This window comes from Leucopleurus acutus, assembly GCF_964270905.1.
Source record: "Leucopleurus acutus genome assembly, chromosome: 1".
In the NCBI taxonomy this organism is placed as follows: domain Eukaryota; kingdom Metazoa; phylum Chordata; class Mammalia; order Artiodactyla; family Delphinidae; genus Leucopleurus; species Leucopleurus acutus.
Window position 1 is genome coordinate 152,629,192 of NC_139142.1, and position 22,125 is coordinate 152,651,316.

General features: G+C 48.2%; 1 protein-coding gene across 2 annotated transcripts in view; it reads left to right on the forward strand.

Moving 5' to 3' along the window:
- Window positions 1-5,532: 5,532 nt before the first annotated feature.
- ADAMTS17 (ADAM metallopeptidase with thrombospondin type 1 motif 17) overlaps window positions 5,533-22,125 on the forward strand; it is a gene marked incomplete at both ends in the record, with an annotated part of 352,152 nt that continues 335,559 nt past the window's right edge. For both annotated transcript variants that reach the window (XM_082841528.1, XM_082841529.1), the window contains 3 exons: window positions 5,533-5,611; window positions 6,078-6,448; window positions 18,052-18,205. In XM_082841528.1, the coding sequence (XP_082697654.1) occupies window positions 5,533-5,611; window positions 6,078-6,448; window positions 18,052-18,205 (604 nt within the window). The remainder of the gene's footprint in view (window positions 5,612-6,077; window positions 6,449-18,051; window positions 18,206-22,125) is intronic.

Here is a 22,125-nt window from a genome sequence, read left to right on the forward strand (position 1 = left end):
CCACAGGGCTGCTTGAGTGTCCTCATGCCACTGGTTTCTACCAAAGTAAATAATCTGAGAGAAAGACAGGCAGAGGCGCATTCTTTTTATGACCTACCCCCAGAAATCACAGAACATCACTCCTAACACACTCTATTCATTAGAAGCAAGTCCTCTACACTTTCTAAGCAGAAGAATTAGGTTCCACCTGTTGAAGGGAATAGGGTCATAATTAACAGATATACTTAAAAACCATCATAGAATCTAATGTAGGTTTTGCCCAAGTTTCTAGACAGCCATCCAGTCCCACATATTGAATATTCTATCATCACACCAATTTCAGCCATCACCATTTGCATTTACTAAATCAAATATAGATTTGTGTCTATCCTGTTTTTCAGCCTTTACTTGCATTATGTGTTAGCCTAGCCTTGTATACCAGACAAGGTGCTTTCCTTGAGCAAAGGAAGGACTAGGAGAGAAAGGGCTCAGGAATCTTGAGGGGAAATGCTAAAAGAAGGGGAAGACATGGAAGAAAGGAAAGGTGTGCTGCAGAACAATGAAAAATATGTTGCTTTTCTCAATTGTCCTTGGGCAAGAGGAGTTGGTTGGGATAGAGCTCTGAGCTCAAGTCTAGCACTAAAGGCCCTTATCCTGCTCATTCAGACATGGGGGCTGCAAGGGCTGCCTCCCGGTCAGATGGTGCCTCTGGTGACCTTCAGAAGGACTTGAGGATGGAGTTGTATTTTCAACAATGGGGACACTTGAAGGCCATGGACACTCAGTTCCAAGGCAGGCTGAGACCTCAGAGGCACACTCTGGAGGAGGGGAAGAGCCAAGATGTTGGGAAAGGGTAAGGGCTAGAAATACCTTAGTACAACCCTGACTGAACAAGTAACAGCTAGACTGAAAAATCAGTGTTCAAAGGGGTAGTAACTTGGGCTTGTTCAGCAATATCAGAACAGGGACTTGATTGGGTGAGCAGGAATGGAGGGCAGCAGGAATTCCCAGACAGGGCCATTCCTAGAGTCAGGCAGGAATGGCCTCATGCAGCTGGGGCACCCATTCATAGTGAACTGACACTGCCAGAATTCCTGGAACCAGGGAGGGGCCTGGAGACCCCACAGGGAGAGTTTGGCACTATTCACTCAGGGGGTTGGGATGCTAGCCAAGAAGCTGAAATTTGGGATCCAAGCTCAACAGGGAAAGAGTAAAATATAAATTAGAAAAACCAGGTCTTTGGAGTAAGCAAGGAGCTGGGGCCTGCTGTGGGAAGACAGGACTGATGCTGGACGCCCCCTGCTGGAGAGGATGTGGCATCTCACTGGCTCCCAGGAAGGAAGGTTGTTTGCCTCAAAAGGAAGTGAATTTAGTAAGGGGAGGCTGTCATGTGGAATCCCCCTCTCTCCTCACCACCCCACCAATGCCTAGTGATATCTAGGGCACAGGGTCTCCTTCCATCTACACGCAGATCTAGTTTACACGTGAGTCTTGACACCTAGACCCATCAATTACCAGCTCAAGAAAGCTCTGAGTGGGGGGATTACGGAGGGTCGCGTTCTGCCTAAGTGCCTGCAGTCCTCTTTGTGCTCTGCCCAGTCTGTGTCTTTGGCCCTCTATTTCTAACTTTGGCAGTTGAACATGGTGTCTCTTGGCAGAATCTGTGCTGCTTTTGGGACTGTCTTGCTTTCATTAACAATAGCAGTGGTCATGATTATGGTGACCAGCGTCCAAACAGGGAGTATCCGAGAGGCCAGGAGAGTCAATATAATCGACTTACTGGGGGTCAGTTCCAGACAACATGATCAGAAAAGGTCACTGCCCACCAGAAAGGGGCAGTTCAGAAAAAGCAGTGGACAAGCTGAAAAGTTTAGGATCCTTCTCATCCGTGAGCACAACAAACTGTTTTGATTCCCAGACAAAAAAGAGGGCTTCCCTTACATCACATTCAGACTGCCATTGTCACCTGTAGGGCTTCTGCCTGCTTGTTTGCTTGCTTTTTATCCCCTCCCCACCCCCACCCCCAGCCCTCCTCCATCTGTGAAATGAGATTAAGTCCTGCCCTTCCACAAAATTAAGACCAGGAAATTTGTGTGTTATGATGACATGAGATCATAGCAAATAGTAATGATTTCCTTTTTTAAGCAATATTTTTTATTGTGGGAAAATGTACATAACATAAAATTTACCATTTAAACCATTTGAAGTGTACAGTTCAGTGGCTTCAAGTACATTCTCATTGTTGTGCAGCCATCACCACCATCCGTCTTCAGAGCTTTTTCATCTTCCCGAACTGAAACTTCGTACCCATTAAACACTAAATCCTTGCTGCTGCTCCTGCCAGCCCCTAGTACCCACCATTCTCTCTTCTGTCTCTATGAAAGTGACTACTCTAGGTACTTCATATAAGTGGAATCATACAGTATTTGTCTTTTTGTGACTGACTTATTTTTTTTTTTTTTTTTTTTGCTGTATGCGGGCCTCTCACTGTTGTGGCCTCTCCCCTTGCGGAGCACAGGCTCCGGACGCGCAGGCCCAGCGGCCATGGCTCACGGGCCCAGCCGCTCCGCGGCATGTGGGATCTTCCCGGACCAGGGCACGAACCCGCGTCCCCTGCATTGGCAGGCGGACTTTCAACCACTGCGCCACCAGGGAAGCCCTGTGACTGACTTATTTAACTTAGTTTAATGTCTTCCTTCAGATATACACCCAGAAGTGGAATTGCTGGATCATGTGGTAGTACCATGGAATTTTTTTTCTATACTGCTTTTCATAGTGGCTGCACCAATTTAGATTCTCTCCAAAAGTGCACAAGAGTTCCCTCTTCTCCACATCCTTGCCAACACTTGTTGTCTCTTGTTTTTTTGGTAATAGACATCCTAAAAGGTTTGAGGTGATATCTCATTGTGGTTTTTATTCACATTTCCGTGATGATTAGTGATCTTGAACACCTTTTCATGTACTTGTTGGCCATTTGTATGACATTTTCTTTAGAAAAATGTCTATTCAGGTTCTTTTCCCTTTTTTAAACTGGATTATTATTATTTTTTCTAATGAGTTGTATGAATTTCCTATATATTTTGGATACTAACTCCTTATCAGATATATGGTCTGTAAATATTTTTTCCCATACTGTAGGTAGACTTTTCATTTTGTTGATGGTTTCCTTTGCTATGAAGAAACTTTTAGATTTGATATAGTCCCATTTGTTGATTTTTGCTTTGTTTCTTGCACTTTTGTTGTCATCTAAGAAATTGTTACAAAGACCAATGTCAAGGAGATTTTTCCCTTTGTTTTCTTCTACACATTTTACAGTTTCAAGTTTTACATTTATCTTTAATCTATTTCAAGTTTTTGTGTTTTCTTTTTTTGTGAGTGGTGTAAGATGGGGTCCAAGTTCTTTTTTTTTTTTTTTTTGCATATGGGTATCTAGTTTTCCCACCACCATTTATTAAAGAGACTACCCTTTTTCCTTGAGTATTTTTGGCTACCTTGTCAAATATTAGTTGATTTTCTATGCATGGGTTTATTTCTGGAATCAATTAGCCATTTATCTAATGATTAACATTCAGGTTTTTGCAGTTTTTTGCTCTTAATAATGTGCTGTGGTGAGCATTCTTCTACACATGCCAGTTAACTCTGCTATTCCACTCTTGCTAACTACCACTAACTGTGTTAGTTAACAAGAGTGGAATAGCAGAGTTCTAGGGTGTGTACATTTTAAACTTGACTGCAGTTTGCCCACTTGTTCTTCAAAGTGGCCATGCCAATTTACACCCCCACCCATGGGCAGGAGAGTGTCCTCTCCAATCCTTGATATTTCCAAGCTCTTTAGTTTTGGACAGGCTGGAAGATGAAATGGCATCTTGCTGTTGTTTCAGTTTGCGTGTCCCTACGGACTAATGCATTTGAGCATCATCTATCTGATAGGTTGATGACTATTACTTCAGGCGGACTCCAATAGCAAAATTGTTCTTGCGAGGCAGTGGGGCTGCTACTCCCTGGCTTTCAGTGGCAGGCCTTTGAGGTGGCTCTTTGGCCAACAAACCTACACCAAAAAGCTCACCATGATATCTTGTGCCACCAGAAGATGCTGCTGAAATTTCAGTTGGCTGAGGCTGCTGTCAAAGGAGAGGAAAAAAGACCCAAACCTGTCCATGAGCAGGACGTGTGTGGAGGCTTCCAGGAACTTTAGATGCCCAGCAGTGAGTGGCAGCCCCTGGAGCAGTGGAGGGTGGGGTCGACAGAGCAGGAAATGATTCCACCAGCCACACCCCAGGAAAACACAGAGCAGCAAGTTTGCAGTAGTGAGAGTGCTAGGCTTTATTGAGAATCAGTGACACAGTCCACTGCTAGGGTTGATTAAATGTCATGAAAGCTGGACAGTGTTCACCTCTGGATTCCTTCTGATGACATGTAATCCTTGTGATGAATTTTAGATTCTGAGAGGCCCTCAGCAGAGTCCAATAGGAGTGCTGTAGCCCCTCTGCATTGAGAAAACAGAAACGGGCAGGACAGGGAAGGAAGGGGAGCGACCACTTCAGTTCATTCTGTTTTGTTTTGTTTTCTACAAGACGTTCCTCAGGAAGCTAAGGGAATCACCTTTCTTGCAGACCTCAGTTATACCCTGGTGGGAAAAGAATGAACTCACTCTGTTGCCAGAAGACTTGGGTTTGAGTCCGGCCTTTGCCACTTTGTGCCCGTTTCCTAACCTGTAACACCGGGCTAATGTTCCTTCTTGCCTGCCTTGGAGGGCTCTTGTTTGTAGTGAGCAGCACCGGGCCAGAAATCTGGACCACAAATTCTAGCTCTTGTTTTAACAGAAACTCACTGGGTAACTTAGTAAGCTCCTTAAGCTCTCTCTCCCTCAGTTTCTCAGTCTGTAAGAGGGTGTGATCTCGCCTGTTCCACGGGCTGCCGTGAGAATAAAGACGACAGGGGTGTGAAGGGTTTGCATAAACACTGCGCTTTGGAGGTAGCATCCGGCGCAAAGTTGTGCACATTGTGCATGAAAGTGCCCACCCACAAACAACCAAAACTGGTTTTACTTTAGATGCAGAGAGAAGGTGCTTTTACAGGTGAACTCGGTTGGCTAGGACGATTTGTGGCCTGTCTTCTTGGGAAGCTGAGCAGCAGGATCAGAGAGGGTTTCGAAAATGGGGACAAACTCTGAAGACCAGCCAGGTGTCTTCCCGGGTCCTCTGGGATCGCGCTGCTCCAGACGGCTCCCTTGCGCCACCTGGTGTCCCATCCCCGCCACTGCCCAGAAACCACGTGTAAGAAAGTGCTTGCAACCTAACTACGCACCCTGGTTTAGACCCACACTAGCCAATAGAGAAGGGGGAGGCGGGGCAGGGGAAAGCGAGAGTCCAATCACCTCCCGCTTTCCGAGGAGAAGGCGGGGCTTGGGATTTACCACGTTGGGTTTGTCCGCAGCGCTAATTACTTTTTCCAAAGACTGGAGGGCTCACTCCGGCTGGCGCCGCCGCCTCGCGCGCTCCTACTCCGCCGCGACCGTCCGGGGAGGGGGGGGGGCTACTCCTCCCAAGTACCATGTGTGACGGCGCCCTGCTGCCTCCTCTCGTCCTGCCCTTGCTGCTGCTGCTGGTTTGGGGACTGGACCCGGGCACAGGTAGCGCTCCCTCTCCCACTGCCTCTTCTTCGCTTGTGCCTCTCGCGGCCACCTTCCCCCTGCCCTCCGGAGGCATCCTGGCGGCCTCCGCCTGCCCGCGCGGCCCGGCTCCGGCGGCAAACCGCTGACAGCTCCGGGGTCGAGTGGGCGCGGGCCGCGGCCGGAGGACTGGGCTCCGGGCGGTTGCCGGGAGGCCGCGCCGCCGCCGGTTCTCCGGACGCCGATGCCGCGGCCGCGTTCCCGGAGGTGGTTGGGCGGCCGCGCCGGAGACCGTTCCGGCGGTGGCGCGGAGCACGGGCGGAGGCTCTGGCTGGCATGGAGGTGCTGGGGCGAGGGAATGGAAGAGCGCGCCGGCTCGGGGCCGCGCTGTCTCCGAGCTGGAGCTGGATGCCCAGCGCTGGACCCTGCGCCCGGCGGGCCGGAGGGCGGGCCCCGCCGCGCTGACGCGTCTCCTTTCTCCCCGCAGCTGTCGGCGACGCGGCGGCCGACGTGGAGGTGGTGCTCCCGCGGCGGGTGCTCCCGGAAGACGTGCACCTGCCGCCGCTGCCCGGCGCTCCAGGGCCCCGCAGGCGCCGGCGCCCCCGCGCGCCCCCAGCCGTCCCGCGCGCCCGGCCCGGCGAGCGCGCCCTGCTGCTGCACCTGCCGGCCTTTGGGCGCGACCTGTACTTGCAGCTGCGCCGTGACCTGCGCTTCCTGTCCGGCGGCTTCGAGGTGGAGGAGACCGGCGCAGCCGGGCGCCGCGGACGCCCCACAGAGCTGTGCTTCTACTCTGGCAGCGTGCTCGGCTACCCCGGCTCTTTCGTCTCGCTTAGCGCCTGCGGCGCCGCCGGTGGCCTGGTACTGCCCGCTCCCCCTCCGGGTCTGCCTGGCGATCTGTCGCGGCGCCGAGGGTGGGGGTGAGGGGTGGTTCCCGGGGAGGGCTGGGATTGGGGTGGGGCCTCCGGCGTGCTCTGCCGCTGGCGGGAGAGAGCACCCCCAACCTTCCAGAGGGTCTATGAGCAGAGAGCTAGAAAGGGGAAGCGACCTGTTATCCAGTACCTTCCACTGGCCGTCCTAAGCCTCAGAGGTGCGCCAGGCCAGCGCCGATATGGGGTTGCATAGCGAGATACGCCGCAGCCCGCCCAGGGAGCACATGTTCAGCAGAGATGAAATCCGTCAAGCCCCTAGACTGAGAGGTGCGCTTGACCCAGGTGTAGAGAGAACGCTATTTGCCTCTGCACAGGTGTGTATGTGTGCGTGTCATGAGGAACACCTATCTATATGTGTATAGCTCACCTATTTTTGGATGTGGGGATGGAGCATTGACCTCCTTTCTGTCCTTTTGAGTCTTTATGTACCTGGAAAAGGATATTTGGAGGGGTCCCCCGACGGGCCACTAACCTACTCTTCTTAGTTGAAACGTGAGAACCAGAAGAGGGAGAGTGTCTCTAATATTTTTACCTTATACTGCAAGCAGACATTTGTCTGGCACTCACCCTCAGCCAGGCCTGAGGAATGCTTACATTGGTGATGAACAATGTCATCCCCAGAAGCTCCCTCAATGTGGCAGTAATTCCTCCGCCACCCCACCCTGCTGCATTTGCGGCACCCGTGGCAGTGCTCCGAGGGGTGGAGGAAGTTCTTGTGCGCCTCTACCCTGCCTGTGCTCACACTGGCTCACTTGGCTACACTGGTGCCCAGACAAACACTTCCCAGCTTCTCCATCGTGCCCCCATAGAGCGCAGATGGCTGGCAGATGGGCTGCCCCCACCCGTCAGAGCCTGGGATGGGCTCAGAGAATGTTCCTCTATCGTCTGGGGAAGTGGTTTCTGATATTCTTTTGTGTCTGTCCTTCCCTGGCACAAGAAACTGCTTCCCCCACCTCCACCTTATCTTGCTCCACCGTCTAGAATTCTCTAGCTCTTATCCACATAGTGTGCAACAAGTTGGCACGAGTCTGCAACAAAGCCAGAAACCCTGAGGGTCCAAGTCTTTATATGAGACTTCTGCTCTCTTTCCAGCAGTGTAGGGGAACTTGGGAAGTAATTCCCAAGACTTGGCCTTCACCAGTTCCCCTTTTAGGATTTTTTGAGTCCTCATCAGAATGTGATCTCCTTTTGCTGGGCTGGGAGAAATTGGCTTCTTTGGTTAAACAAGGAAAATGGACCGTGGAGGGGGCCTAGTAGGAGCTAATGTGGAACAGGGGCGGGGAATGTGGGCTATGGGTGAGGAGGCTTAAGTAGGGGTGAAAAAGGCTCAGGTCACTGAAGGACTCGGGTCAAGGCTGTATCATGTTCTGGGAGGGACTGGAAGGCCCACATCATTTTTCCTGTTTTTGCCAAAGTGTTTAAAGTCTAGGTCACATCACTGTACTGAACATGGAAACATCTGAATCCCATTTGCTGCGGTTTAGTGAGTTTCTGTAGAGGTCAGAGTTTATACTTCTTGGTGTAAAGTTTCCAGCAAGGCGCTATCTGTGAAGGAGCCGAGGGTGGAAATCTGGATAACATTGATTTAAAATCCTCAGAGTGAGTACTGGGCCCTCTCACAGATGGCATCTGAGCAGTGAGAGTTCCCTTCCGTCATCCAGGTTTTCAGGAAGACTGTCCTTCCCTTTGGCACCATGTGAGGGCGCTGTGCTTTAGATAAAGGAACGAGGCCAAGAGGCTGAGTTCAGTGTGTGCCAACTGCGGAGGGACCTCTAAGACTTTAGATTTTAATTTCTGCTTGAGCAGACACTTCTGTTGTTTAGTCTGCCTTGATCATCCCATTTGTGTAAGCTGGACATTGGACATTTCTTCCTAAGTACACCCTATAGAGGAAGGGCAGAAGGCCAGGAGGCCAGAGACAGCAGGTGATTTGGAGTGGACCTCTTGGTGACAAGGTGGTCCTGCCTTTCTAGAAAAGAAAGCAACAGAACATAGGCTAACCAGGTTTGCATCGCACTCCACCTTACTTTGATTTTGGTTCCACAACGTGCTTGAGACAGTTCAGCTGGGCGGTAATGCAGTGTTAGTCCTTCTGGACCACGGTGGAAGCACCATAGAGATGTGGCACGCCTGTTGTGTGTTTTTGAGGACTGGCTCAACCACGAGGTGTAGGGGAGGAGTGATGCCCAGTAGATGAGTTTTGGTGCCCACAGTTGGGAGCATTCCAAAGCCTCCTTGTGTCTAAAGAATCATGTAGAGCAGGGGTTGGCAAACATTTTCTGTAAAGGACCAAGTAGTAAACATTTTCGACTTTGTAGGCCATATGGTCTCTGTCACAACTAATCAACACTGCCCTTTTAGTGCAAAAGCAGCCATAGAAGGTAAAGAAACAGATGGACCTGGCTGTGTTCAATAAAACTTTATTCCAATGTTGAGTATGAATTAAATCCTGCTGCATCTCACATCTCCAGAATGGCTTAGTGAGGAGTGTTGCCTGCGGGGCAGGGCATGCAGGCTCTGTTCCCTGTGCTGTCTGTCTCCAGAGACATTTGGTACCTGTTTAAAGGAGATACATGATTAGATCATTACTTAATTGTTTATGGGTCAGGGGAAGTAAATCTCATGCTCCATTTTGCTCCCTCCCCACGCCCCGCTTTTGACAGGGGGCAGAGGGGCGGGTCTGTGGTATTTACCCTGTATCTTATCTTGAAAAGCTGTGCAAGCTGCACTTTTTGGATCTTCAGAGACCGTGGGCTCAGGTATTAACTGTTTTATGTTTATGCATCTTCATTTTATTTACATTTCAGAGAGTCCTCAGACATAACATAGGTTTTTGGAAGAGTTTCTGTAACCGTATAACTTCAAAGCGATGAACTTTGGGCATATGAGGAAGGTATTTTTCCTCCCAGAGGATTAATGTGAGTTTGGATCAGCTGCCTCGTGTGAATGGGACCAGATCATGGAAGGCCAGCAGAATTCGAAGAAACTTCAGGTTAAAGTTCACCAGAGCAGGCAGTGGAGGTGGAACTTCGGAGATAGAGTGAGTGTCAGTCTCTGAAAAGACTCTCTATGCTGCTTGTCTGAAATGAGTGGTTGGAGGGGCTGTTTTCATCCCCACACGTGAGGAGAGGTGGACAGAGAGGAGGGGTCTGGTCTGCTGAGCAGTGGCCACTCTTCCTTCATGAATACTGAGCTCAGGGGAGTCCACCGCCCAGAGTCTGTCCACCCCTTCTTGGCTGAGGCCGCGGCCTGCAGGGGTGCACTATGGGTGAGATGTCGGGACCAGAGAGGACACCCAGGAGCTCTGGGCTGTGGCCCATTTTCCAGGCCACCCTGGAGGGACAGAAGGTCAAGGATAGTCCCAGCGTGCCTTCTCTGGAGTCACAGCCATGCTCCATAGGGGGCTGGCTTGTGGTCTCTCTCACCCAGGCCACTCACTGGGGTCCTGATGGCCCGGCTGCCCTGGCTCTGTCTGGTGCCTGACCGCAGCGCGGGGGCCCTTGTGGTCGTCCTTCACCTGTGCTGCTCCCCACAGTCTTAGTTCCCATAGCTCTTCCTCCCAGTCTGTAAGAATGCTCACCTTTACCATAGGGGAAGAAGTGTAGTCTAGGTAAGAACAGGGGGGCTGAGTCCAGCCAGGCAGTGAACAGGTGGCTTAGAAGAGTTGGGGGACCGCGTTCTCAAGAGGGCAGCCTGACTTCAACGATGAAGGAGCTGGTTTGGGAGGTTGCTACCTTTCCCTTTAGAGCTACCCAACTCACTTTTCCTTGACCCAAAATTGCCCAGCTTTTTAATGCAACATCACTCGATCACTGACAGCTGAGTAGGAATTGGTCTTGGCAAAAAGTATACGATGGGGAGACCATTTGAAAGGGAGCAAATAAACCAAGCCATGTTATCTTGCATCATTATATTGATACAGGTGTGGGGAAGGCACATAGTCCTTAGTCATTCATCAATTAATATTACTGAAGAATTTGTCATGCACAGCATAAATATATTTGTTAAATGCAAAGTATATTTTTTAAAACTTTGTAAAAAGAAACAATTGAGTGGATGTTAAGGAAAGTAGGAAGGGAAACAACAGTTGTGAAATTTGGGATGTGGAAGAATTAAAGGGGAGAATTTGGAGCAGAGAATTCTAAGGGCTCCCACAGCCTCCTCTGGAAGGACGTTCACTCTGCCTCACGGTGACTTTCTATACCCATCGCTCATGTGCATCAGGTTGCCCATGACTGTCACCTAGGATACCTAACCCTACCTCATTATTTACCTAGGGTACGTAACTAGAGTTTCCCACCTGAACTTTTATTTAGTTGGCAACATTTTATAAAAGAAAAAGAAATACAAGATGGGAGGATGAACTGAAGACGTCTTCTTAGACTGATTGCATTCTTGGAGCTTATTTCCTGAACTCTGAGACGCTGCAGCTGCCTGACCTTGGATGTGTGCAACAGGAGATGTTTTTGCAGCCAGTATGTCTGAGGGAACCACTCGGAGTCAGCGGTTAACCTTTCCCCGTGCACACTTCTGCACATGGGCACACAATTGCACCGTCACACTCCTGTTCTTTAGCAAGTGAGACTGAACAGCCGTTCCGGGCTGTGATCTTGAGCAAGTTGCTTACCTCCTTTGAACCTCCCTGTCTGCAGCCATACAAGGGTAAATAACATTGGCTTTGTGTGGCTGTTGAGAGAATGAAGTAAGATAAAGTCCGAAATCATTTAGTGAGAGCCTGGCACATTAAGGCATTGAAAACACATTTCTTCTCTTGCCCCACAGGCCATTCCCAGGCTTTTCCAGTTATAAATCAAGCAATCAGTCAACATAGTTGACTAAATGAACAGATCATTATCACACAGCTGCCATGTGTAGGACCCGCTGGTAGGCTCCCAACGAGTCTCAAAGAGAAATACGATGTGGGCCCTGTCTCGGAAGGCAGTCCGGGTTCGCAGGGGAAGGAAGGTGTGCTGGAGCCTGCAGGGTGGCTGGTGGGGAGAGCAGGGAGTGGCTCTGGGGTCTGATGGGGTGGGGCAGGTCCTTCGGGTAGAGCTGAAGGGAGTGGGCCTCAGGTTCTAGGTGGGAGGAGTGATGGCAAAGCCTCCTGGCCAGGTCCTTCCCGAGGTAAGGGGCCCACGAGCCGACTGTGGGATGGAGATGGGTGATGAACTGGACGGACAGGTGTCTGGATTAGATGAGGCGGGGCCCTGGGTGCCAACATAAGGCATTTAGAATTTATCCTAGACCAGTAGTTCTCAACCTTGAGCTGGCATTAGTGTTCCCTGCGGGATTTGCTACACTGATTGCTGGGCCCCACCTCCTGGGTTTCTGATCCAGTCCGTCTGGGGGTGGGCCTGAGCACTTGAGTTTCTGACAGGTTCCCAGGTGCTGCTGCTGCTGTTGGTCTGGGACCATTTTGAGGATCACTGGCCTAGAGGCAATGGGGGGGCATTTCTGGCTACTGACCGGGGAGGAGCCCCTGGTCAGAGAAGTGTGGGGAGGACTGAAGCAGGAGAGCATTTGGAGGGGTGAGGTGATGGGCCTCAAGCCTTGGATGGTGGAAATGGAAAGGAAGGAAGACTACATGAGAGGGGGTCTGAAGGAGGAGCTGACAGTCTGTGACTAACTCTATCTAGTGATGGGAAAGGGGGAGTCTGGCTTCGGAACGAAGACCAAGTATCTGTGTTCAGGCCTTTGACATTTGCAGAGGCAGCAGCAGGATTTTGAAAAGGGGGCTCTGGATAGCACTCTGGGAGGGGCAGGGGGACTCCCTGTAGAGGTTGGGAAGCCCCTCACGCCTGTGCCAGGTTGAGGATGCTCCTTCCCTGGGACACGTTCAAGCCCCCCAAACTCTGCTGAGGCCCCCCAGAAAGTCAGAGGCAGGTACAGGAGGGCCTGCAATCACAGGATTGTTTTTCCTTCCGGAGAGCAGACTTGCTCCGCCTCTCCAACCACCTACGGTCACCTGTCCACGGGGAGAAGGCTACCTAAGACCTGGTCCAGTGAACCCGGGAGCCGCAGTCTCCCGAAGAGGAGAGGCTTGGAGGGCTCCCTGGGCACTGAAAAAAGTGTGGCCTTTGTAGGATGGTGAGGTCAGCAGTCACGAGGCAGGTCACCTCAAACGGAGGACAGAGCATCAGATGGTTCCAGAGCATGGATACAACAGGGTTTCTTTATCTTAAGAGCATTTGCCGCATTATGCTGAGAAGTTGTGCTCATGTTAGGAAGTGGTACAAATCTTTCTGACCTTCACACATTTTTCCAGCTGCAGGAGAGCGAGTCCTGCTTCAGGGGATGGGGTGGGATTAACAATACCCAGTTTATAACGCTCTCTTAAAGCAGCACAGAAACCCTTCAAAGCCAGCTTCCAGAATAAAGAGAATTAAAAGGGAACCACTCAGAACTGTCATAATATCAGGTTATACCTGATACACTTTATTTGACCCAAACTTCTTTAGTAGGATACCAAATTTTAGAATATGTAAGATTTCTCTACTAAGAGCACCATTTCATTGAGGATTGTTGTCTCCTTTGAGACCAAGTGGCCTCAGGGCTTCCAGTCCTGTCTGCCGTGGGCATCTAGTTCCCCACAGTTCTCTCCAGATGGTGTTTGCAGCTCTCTTGCATCTAATGCAACCTGAGGCTTTTCCTTGCTGCCATCTGTGGAACAGGGAGGCCTTGGAAGAGCATTTCCATGTGTCTCACTTCTCAGCATAGATGGTGACCAGAGGAATAATGCAAACCCAAGCAACCCTGCTTAGCTCTTGGGACCACAGGGCAGCAATGTGCTAGAAGCCAGGGCAGAGCCCCATAGTCAGAGGAAGGCCCAGGTTGGTGCAGGTAGTCTGCATCTAGGGTACTTCCACGTGCTGGAATCAAGCATCTCTGGCACCCAGTTAAAAGCTAGGGAAGTGGTTCTCCACCCTGGCTGCACATGGAAATCTCCTGGTGAGCTTTAAAAAAATACCAGTGCCTAAGTTTCACCCCAAGGGATTCTAATTCACATGGCCTGGAGTGGGGCCTGGGCCTGAGTTTTCAAAGCTTGCCAAGTGACTGCAGTGTGCAGCCAGGGATGAGGACCTCTGAGCAAGGGGGACTGCGGGAAGGCCATGCTATTGCCTTCTATTCCAAGCCGGTCCAGTCCAGTTCATTCCATTCCATTCGAATCCATTCCATTACAGTACAGTTCATTCACATTTTCTTGAGTAACTGTTATGTGGCAGACATTGGAAAAATAAGAAGGCATAATTCCGATCCTGCCTCAAAGGAACAAACTGCTTTTTAGGTTGTGACAGATGCCCCATAACACAGGGGATAGTGGGCTGGGACATAGAGTGTCAGGGAAGGGGGATTTTTTTTTTTTTTTTTTTTTTATTGGGGAGAGGGGAGGGAGAAGGAAGGTCAGGAAAAGATCAAGAGGGCTGACAAGTTTTTATCCTGGGATGAGATTGTGTGTTTGTGTGTGTGTGTGTGGCACGGGGGGAGGGGGAGGTGGTGACAAGCGGCACTTTTCAACAGAACGTTTTGTCACTGTGATGACCTGGTGAATATTAGCGAGGCTTCAGGGTGCCTAGTGACAGCACGTGGAGGGGGCAGGGGCAAGTTCCTTCCTTGTGGTGGCTCCTGAGGGGGAGGGCTGTGCCCTGCTCCCTCCCCCCAGGTGCTAATCTTGGCCACAGGCCAGCTTGAAAGTCAGTTCCCAAGAGGGCAAGTGGCTGCCAGGTAGAGTATAGGCCATTAGTCCATGTGTCTGTCTCTCACCAGCATTGCCATTCTCTTTCCTGAATGGATGGAAACCAGCATGTGGGTTCCTCCAAAAAAGACCTAAAGCAAAACCTCCCCCAAGGGGCTGGACCATGCTTGTGTGTGTGCATGTATGTACCTGTAGGCTTTCTCACCAAGGTGAGATTCTCCCTATATTGTGTCACATTAGAACTACTGGCTAACTGGCCTTTACCCTGTGGCTTGCATGCTAGGCTGAGTGAATGATAACTGGGTTTGAAAGTTCTAGACTCAAGGGGGCCTTTAACCTCCCAGAGCTGGAGCATTTCAGGAAGACTCCGGCCCCTGTCAAGGTTGAGCGTGTCCCCCAGGGAGCACAGCCCTCCTACAGCGTGGGGCCCATCCCATGCACTGTGCTGTATCTGCCAACTTTATTTCAACCACAGACGTTTCCACTGAAACGGTCATCAAGGACTTCTGCGCTGAGGATTTCTTTTTTTTTTTGAATTTACTAATTAGATTTTATTTATTTATTTATTTTAACATCTTTATTGGGGTATAATTGCTTTACAATGGTTTGTTAGTTTCTGCTTTATAACAAAGTGAATCAGCTATACATATACATATATCCCCATATCCCCTCCCTTCTTGCATCTCCCTCCCACGCTCCCTATCCCACCCCTCTAGGTGGACACAAAGCACCGAGCTGATCTCCCTGTGCTATGCAGCTGCTTCCCACTGCTATCTATTTTACATTTGGTAGTGTATATATGTCAGTGTTACTCTCTCACTTCGTCCCAGCCTACCCTTCCCCCTCCCCGTGTCTGCAAGTCCATTCTCTACGTCTGTGTCTTTTTAAAATTAGTTTATTTATTTATTTATCTATTTTTGGCTGTGTTGGGTTTTTGTTGCTGTGCGCGGGCTTTCTCTAGTTGTGGCAAGCGGGGCTACTCTTTGTTGTGATGCGCTGGCTTCTTATTGCGGGGGCTTCTCGTTGTGGAGCATGGGTTCTAGGTGCATGGGCTTCAGTAGTTGTGACATGTGGGCTCAGTAGTCGTGGCTCATGGGCTCTAGAGCACAGGCTCAGTAGTTGTGGTGCATGGGCTTAGTTGCTCCGCGGCATGTGGGATCCCGGACCAGGGCTTGAACCCATGTCCCCTGCATCGGCAGGCGGACTGTCAACCACTGTGCCACCAGGGAAGCCCCAGAACCATTTTTTTTTAAGGTTGCATATATATGTGTTAGCATATGGTATTTGTTTTTCTCTTTCTGACTTACTTCACTCTGTATGACAGACTCTAGGTCCATCCACCTCACTACAAATCACTCAATTTCGTTTCTTTTTATGGCTGAGTAATAGTCCATTGTATATATGTGCCACATTTTCTTTATCCATTCATCTGTCGTTGGACACTTAGGTTGCTTCCATGTCCTGGCTGTTGTAAATAGAGCTGCAGTGAACATTGTGGTACATGACTCTTTTTGAATTATGGTTTTCTCAGGGTATATGCCTAGTAGTGGGATTGCTGGGTCATATGGTATTTCTATTTTTAGTTTTTTAAGGACCCTCCATACTGTTCTGCATAGTGGCTGTATCAACTTACATTCCCACCAACAGTGCGGGAGGGTTCCACTGAGGCTTTCTATATACACAGCTCTGGTGGATCTGCACAGCCTCCCACAGCCACTCTCTGCCTCCGCTTCTTCAGTCTCCCCAAAGTATCATAGTGAACAAACTCAAGTTTTAACTTCAAAGGAGAGGGGAGAAAGCCATGCTTCCCGGCAGGTCATGCAGTGCCACTTTAAGACAGTTTTATTTGGGCAGTAAAATCTCTGGGTTGTTCTTGGCAGCAGTTCTAATGAAATGGAAACCTTGAAATCTTCTTACAGCAGTAAGTACCGTCTCAACCCCTGTTTGGGGGACTAAATGTTGTAGGCGGTCTCATTAGTGGATCTGATTTATTTTCAGAGGACTGGTATTGATGCATCCTTTCAGAAGGTAGAGGAGTCTGTATCATTTGGTTTGAGTGAGCTCTGTACCTGAGACCTGAGGAATTGCTGAGCTGTGCTGGAGAGCAGTGCTTCTCAAAGCCTGGTGCTCGGGCACGCAGCATCAGTATCACCTGGGGACTTGTTAGAAATGAACGTTCTTGGTGAGCATCCGTGACCTCCAGGTGATTTTGATGCACACTGGAGTTTGAGAACTACTGCTTTTAGAAAGTACTGTCAGGACTTCCCTGGTGGTCCAGTGGCTAAGACGACTCGTTCCCAGTGCAGGGCACCCAGTGTTCGATCCCTGGTCAGGGAACTATGATCCCACATGCCGCGACTAAGAGTTCACATGCCACAACTAAGACCCGGCACAGCCAACTAAATAATTTTTTTTTTTTTTAAGAAAAGAAAACAGTGTCATGGCTTTTAGAAAATAGTATTGGGGAGAGAGAGAACAAAGGATGTTCGTGACAGCCTAAGACAGATTGGCCCAGTCTCCTGAATCTGTGCTAGTAAAGGTTGTCCTGACCATGAACGCAGAGCAGGGGCTGTGGACTGCAGGGCCCAGTATGCAAACATAGATAATTCTCAGCCCTGGCCGAGTCAGGATCCTTGTGAGCGGTTTACCTTGTTTTGTTGATGTCTCAGAAGAGAAGCTAGCAGCAGGTATCCTGGGGAAGGAGGGCAAATTGTTTAAATGCTGTTAGCATTGGTTCCAAATGAAAGGAAAAGTTCTCTGCATTGTGTATATATTTTTAAGAATTAATATTCACTCTGTTAAAGCGACAAATTAAGAATCCCAGTCCTTAAGTTTTTTGTTCAATTTACAAGTCATGTTCTATTTATAATCTAGCAAGTTTTTGAAATACCTTTTAAGGGGCCTTTGGATAACATTTAATCCTATTTACAAATTGGTGATTAACAACGTTTAAACCTTTAAAACTGTATGTAGAAATTTATCATATTCAGTTTCATTTTCAAGTTCTTCTGTTGTCTGATTAAAAAATAAACCCTTTGCAAGTACTTAAATGGTTCTTATAAATAATTAGTTAACTAGTTTTATAAACATGGGAAGTCTTAAGTTCTCTTATACATTCTGATACTGTTTATAAGCCTAATAAGATTTTTAAATTACAGGTCTAAATCATTGCTGTGCTTTAAATTAGAATCACAAATTGAATCCATTAGATACTCTTCCAAGTTCTCTTAAACACTGAAAAAAATCCACTATCACAAAACTATTAACACTACAGGTCTGACTCCATCCTCTCTATTTAATTCTAAATATTGCCCAGGAATAAGATATATTTTTTTCCCATTAAGGATATAATTGTCATTCATTCCCAACACTTTTGGAGGTACCTCCTTAGGTGGAGTTTTAGGGGATGATATAAAAAATAGTTTTTTAAATGGGCTTTAATTAGAAGTAAGTGTATAGGAGCAGGCAAACAAGGGAATCTGTTCTCCCTCCCCCCTGCTACAGCAGAGGCCCCAATAAAGCCTTGCCTGAAAAATAATATTAAAAAATAACACTAAAGTAAGATATCTTTGAAAGTTAACCCAGAAAATGGGTGCTGTTGCCGCATCCCCCCCCACACCCGCCTTCTGTCACCTGACCCCCAACACAACTGCTGGGTGAGATGTTTCAAGTCATGCAAGAGCTCATTCTTGGACTCTGTAAATTGGTGCAAGCTGCAAAGAAAAAGCCCAGGCAGGGGAAGCAGGCCATAGCTAGGTGGCCTTTCCACCCTCTGGCTCTGGGGTCGTGGGCAAATGTGAATGAGGATGACTGACAACTGTTTTCCTCTTTCTGGGCAGGTTGGCCTCATCCAGCTTGGGCAGGAGCAGGTGCTAATCCAGCCCCTCAACAATTCCCAGGGACAAGAGCATCTGATCAGGCGCAGATGGTCCTTGACACCCAGCCCCTCTGCCGAGACCCAGATATCTGGGCAGCTCTGCAAGGTCCTAACAGGTGAGTCCGGGAAATAGTGTGAATGACTCACAACACAGGCCCTTTTGGCTTTTGGTGCCATCGCACATCCCTAGACCATCCCCATTGCTGTGTCTCCAAGTGTGCTGAAATCTTGTGAGCAAGAACTTACCTTTCCCTGTATTTTGAAAGCTTTTTTTAATTGCCCATAAGGCCACTTTCTTTTCATTTCTATGTGTATTAATATCAGCGTTTCATGTGTAGCAGCCCTTTGAAAAAGGTGTTTCTAGAAAGAACCCAGGATCTCTTTTGTGTAGTGTCTCAATTTTATAGATCTGGAGCAAGTTGAGGCCTGAAAAACCTCAATGGCTTATTGTTATCAAGCCCGAGGTTGGTGGTAGAGCTAGGATGAGAATTCCTTCCCTTGGCACCCTGGCCAGAGCTTGCTTTCCTTATACAGTGGTCCTCGGTCTTGTCTGCACTAATTAGAGTCACCTGGGGGACCTATGAAGCAGTGGCTCTTAAGAGTGTGACCCCAGCAGCATCAGAATCACCTGGGACTCTGTTAGAACTGCATGTTCTCTCCCAGCCCCCACCTCCTGAATCAGAAACCATGGGGGTGGGTCCAGGTAAATCTGATCATGCTTAAGTGTGAGGGCCACTGCTTTAAAAAATGCCATGCACTAGCCAGTCCCTCCAAATCCTCATCTAATTGGTCCATGGTGTGACTTGGGTGTGTTTTTGAAGGTGGTTCTAATAAGCAGCTTGGGCTGAGAACCCAGGGTTCTTGTATTCTGTGCCTCTTGTGGGCAACCTCTGGTTTACCTGTTAAGTGTTTAAGGACATTTCACCATGCTGTGTCACTAGCAGTCTGCCTGTGAGTGTCCCTTGATGAAGATGATATCCTACTGCTCACAGGTGTCACTTCCTCCCTGGAGAGCATGGGACCCCATGCTGACCTTTGGGAGTTGTTCTTTTGTAGTTTAAAGACTTTGAATAAAAATACAGTGTCTCAGTTTAGTATTCCAATGACCTTGGAAGTAAATCGATTATATGACTGTATTTTGAACAGCTTTGTTATGTATAAGCGAGCCCTGCAGCTTAGCTCCGCTGGTGCATGCAGTCCTGACCCTATCCACATAGCCACCCTCCTTAGCCTAGTCTGCATTCAGCAGGGAGTTATTAGAGGTGATTTTGCTGGATCAGGGTCATCTCTGCAACTCCAGGAGAAAGAATGCCACCATACATTAGGGTTTTGCTGTGTTCCTTCCTGCACCCTTACAAAAACAGGAAAGAGAGGTCTCAGCAAAAAATTACTTGTAACTAAAATTTTTTTGGCGGTACGCGGGCCTCTCACTGTTGTGGCGTCTCCCGCTGCGGAGCACAGGCTCTGGATGCGCAGGCTCAAGCGGCCATGGCTCACGGGCCCAGCTGCTCTGCGGCATGTGGGATCCTCCTGGACCAGGGCACAAACCCGTGTCCCCTGCATCGGCAGACGGACTCTCAACCACTGCGCCACCAGGGAAACCCTGGTATTGTAACTAAAATTTACCCCTTAATAGGAAGCATGGGTTTTGGTAAGTCCGATGGTTGGTTGTGTGTTTGGGCTTGATGTTGGTGTGTTATTTTAAACGTTAGCCAGCTGCCCCTATCTGGGTCAATCGGTGGATTTTTTTTCTCTCTCTCCTCTCAGAGTAAATGACTAGTGGTCATTTTAAATCTTTGTGCATTTTCTGCAACTGATCTGACCATATTGTTTCAGAGGCAGGGGGATGACTCTAAGGCAGAGGTTCTCAGCCCTGGCTGTCCATTGGCATCACCTGGGGAACTTTAACAACTAGTCACACCCAGCTCCTGCCCCCAGAGAGCTGCTTTTATTGGTCTGGGGTGCAGCCTGGGCATCTAGCGATTTGAAACCTCTCCAGGTGGTTCTAACATTCAGCTGGTGCTGAGAACTGCTGCGCTAAGTTTCAGACATGATTAATAGCACCTGTGGGCCATCGGAAGTGGGTTTTCTCAGGTGAGAATCACCAAGCAGGGCCACACAGTGAAACCCAAGGACAGATATGTTTTATTCTTACTTTCCCTTTGCTCCTGCCAGTGCTTGTCAGCTGCTAGTCAGTGACCAGAAACCCCGGGTGCCTGTGGATGATATCATGGAATGTTTGTCTAATTACCAGCTGCCATCCTCTTTAGGGGTGTGATACCAAGGATTGCTGACAAAATGATAAATTGTGTTTGTGTTTGCATTTTTGTCCCTAAGGCTAGTTTGGAGGCACTCTTCTGAGAGACTCTTTTGCCTTTAGTGAAGGAAATAAAATGAACAAAACCAGGGGGTTTATTCCCAGCCCCCAAATCTCACATCAACATGCTCTGCCATGCAGGAGCAACGTGTATATTTAAGGTGGTGCCAACTCAGGCTCTGTCCTGGGTAGGGACACAGACATAGGAGAAAGGTATAGACTTTGCTTCTGGTCCTTCTTTCTTTGTGTGAAATAGTCAGTAAACTTTGTTGCTGTGTTGGGAAAGACAGCAGGCCTTCTAAGAGGCTTAGCTAATAAGCAGTCAATTAGACCCTATCTAGTTTGGATTAACTTTCAAACATTGGGGTTTAGAAACTGGGAAAATTAATTTACTGGGACTCCAGCAAAATACATTCTTGAAGTTTCCTGGAAAGATTAATTAGATTAATCCACGATTTCCCATGGGAACTTGTTCTTTATGGCTGAGCATGGCAGCCATAGGTGTAATTGTGCCTTGTCATTGATCTGTGTTATTCCAACCTTGGACATGGCCTTGGGGTAGCCAGCTGGCTGACACAGGTGAGGAGCAGTCTGATAACTCTTTCTTCTCCATGAAGCACTCAATTTACCTGCGAGTTGAGTCTGGGTAAGCTGCCATGTTGTCTAGAGGGACTGACACAGGAAAGGCCACCTGGGAGGAATCACTGCCTTCTCTTTGGTACTATAGAGGTTGCATTTCTAGCAGTCTTCGGGGCTTCCAGAGAGGGGACAGATGGATCCTATTTCCTTTACAGCTTCTTACTCTAGGACCTTATAAATTAATTTAAAAAAATCACTCCAGCTTGGAACTTTGCATGAAAATATGGAGGCTGTGAGCCTTTTTAAATAAAAATAAATAAAAAAATAAATAAAAAAAATAAAATAAATAAAATAAATAAATAAATAAAATTTATTTATTTATTTTGGTGAGCATGAGTTTTTGAAGATATTTTTGGCTGTTCTCAAACTAAATGGTACTAAAATGGTACTTTGGATATTTTGAAATGTTTCTTGATTTAAAAAAAAATATTTATTTATTTTGGCTGTGCTGGGTCTTTGCTGCGGCATGCCGACTCTTGGTTGCGGCATGTGGACTTCTTAGTTGTGGCATGCATGTGGGATCTAGTTCCCCACCAGGGATCGAACCCAGGACCCCTGGATTGGGAGTGCAGAGTCTTACCCACTGGACTGCCAGGGAAGTCCCTGTTTCTTGATTTTTTTGAGTGGTTATTTTGACTTCAAAACTTTTTGTCTGCCTGCTATGCTTATTTTAATTTCTCTATTCAGATTCATTATAGAATCTTCTCACTAGCACTTTCGTGGTTTTTAGTAACAATTTGAATCTCTTCTCATCCACTATGGTGGATGTAACATGTGGATGGTTGAAGTAGATTGTAAAATAATGAAACTAGTTTCCTATGAGGGACTGTCAAAGTAGGAATCCTGCAACGTTTTGCATGGTGGTGGGCTCTTTAGAACACAAATACACCAATGCCATTCAGCAGTGGTGCCTGTGAAGTCACTGATGTCTACTTTATTGTTTGTTTTGTTATGATTGTTTTAAAAAACAGTGCAGTAATTTTATAGTATTGTTTCATTAATTCATAGCATTCTGAAGTTAATTTTAGTGAGTAGAGGATATCATAACGATTCAGAAATTGTGTATTGCCAATTTATGCA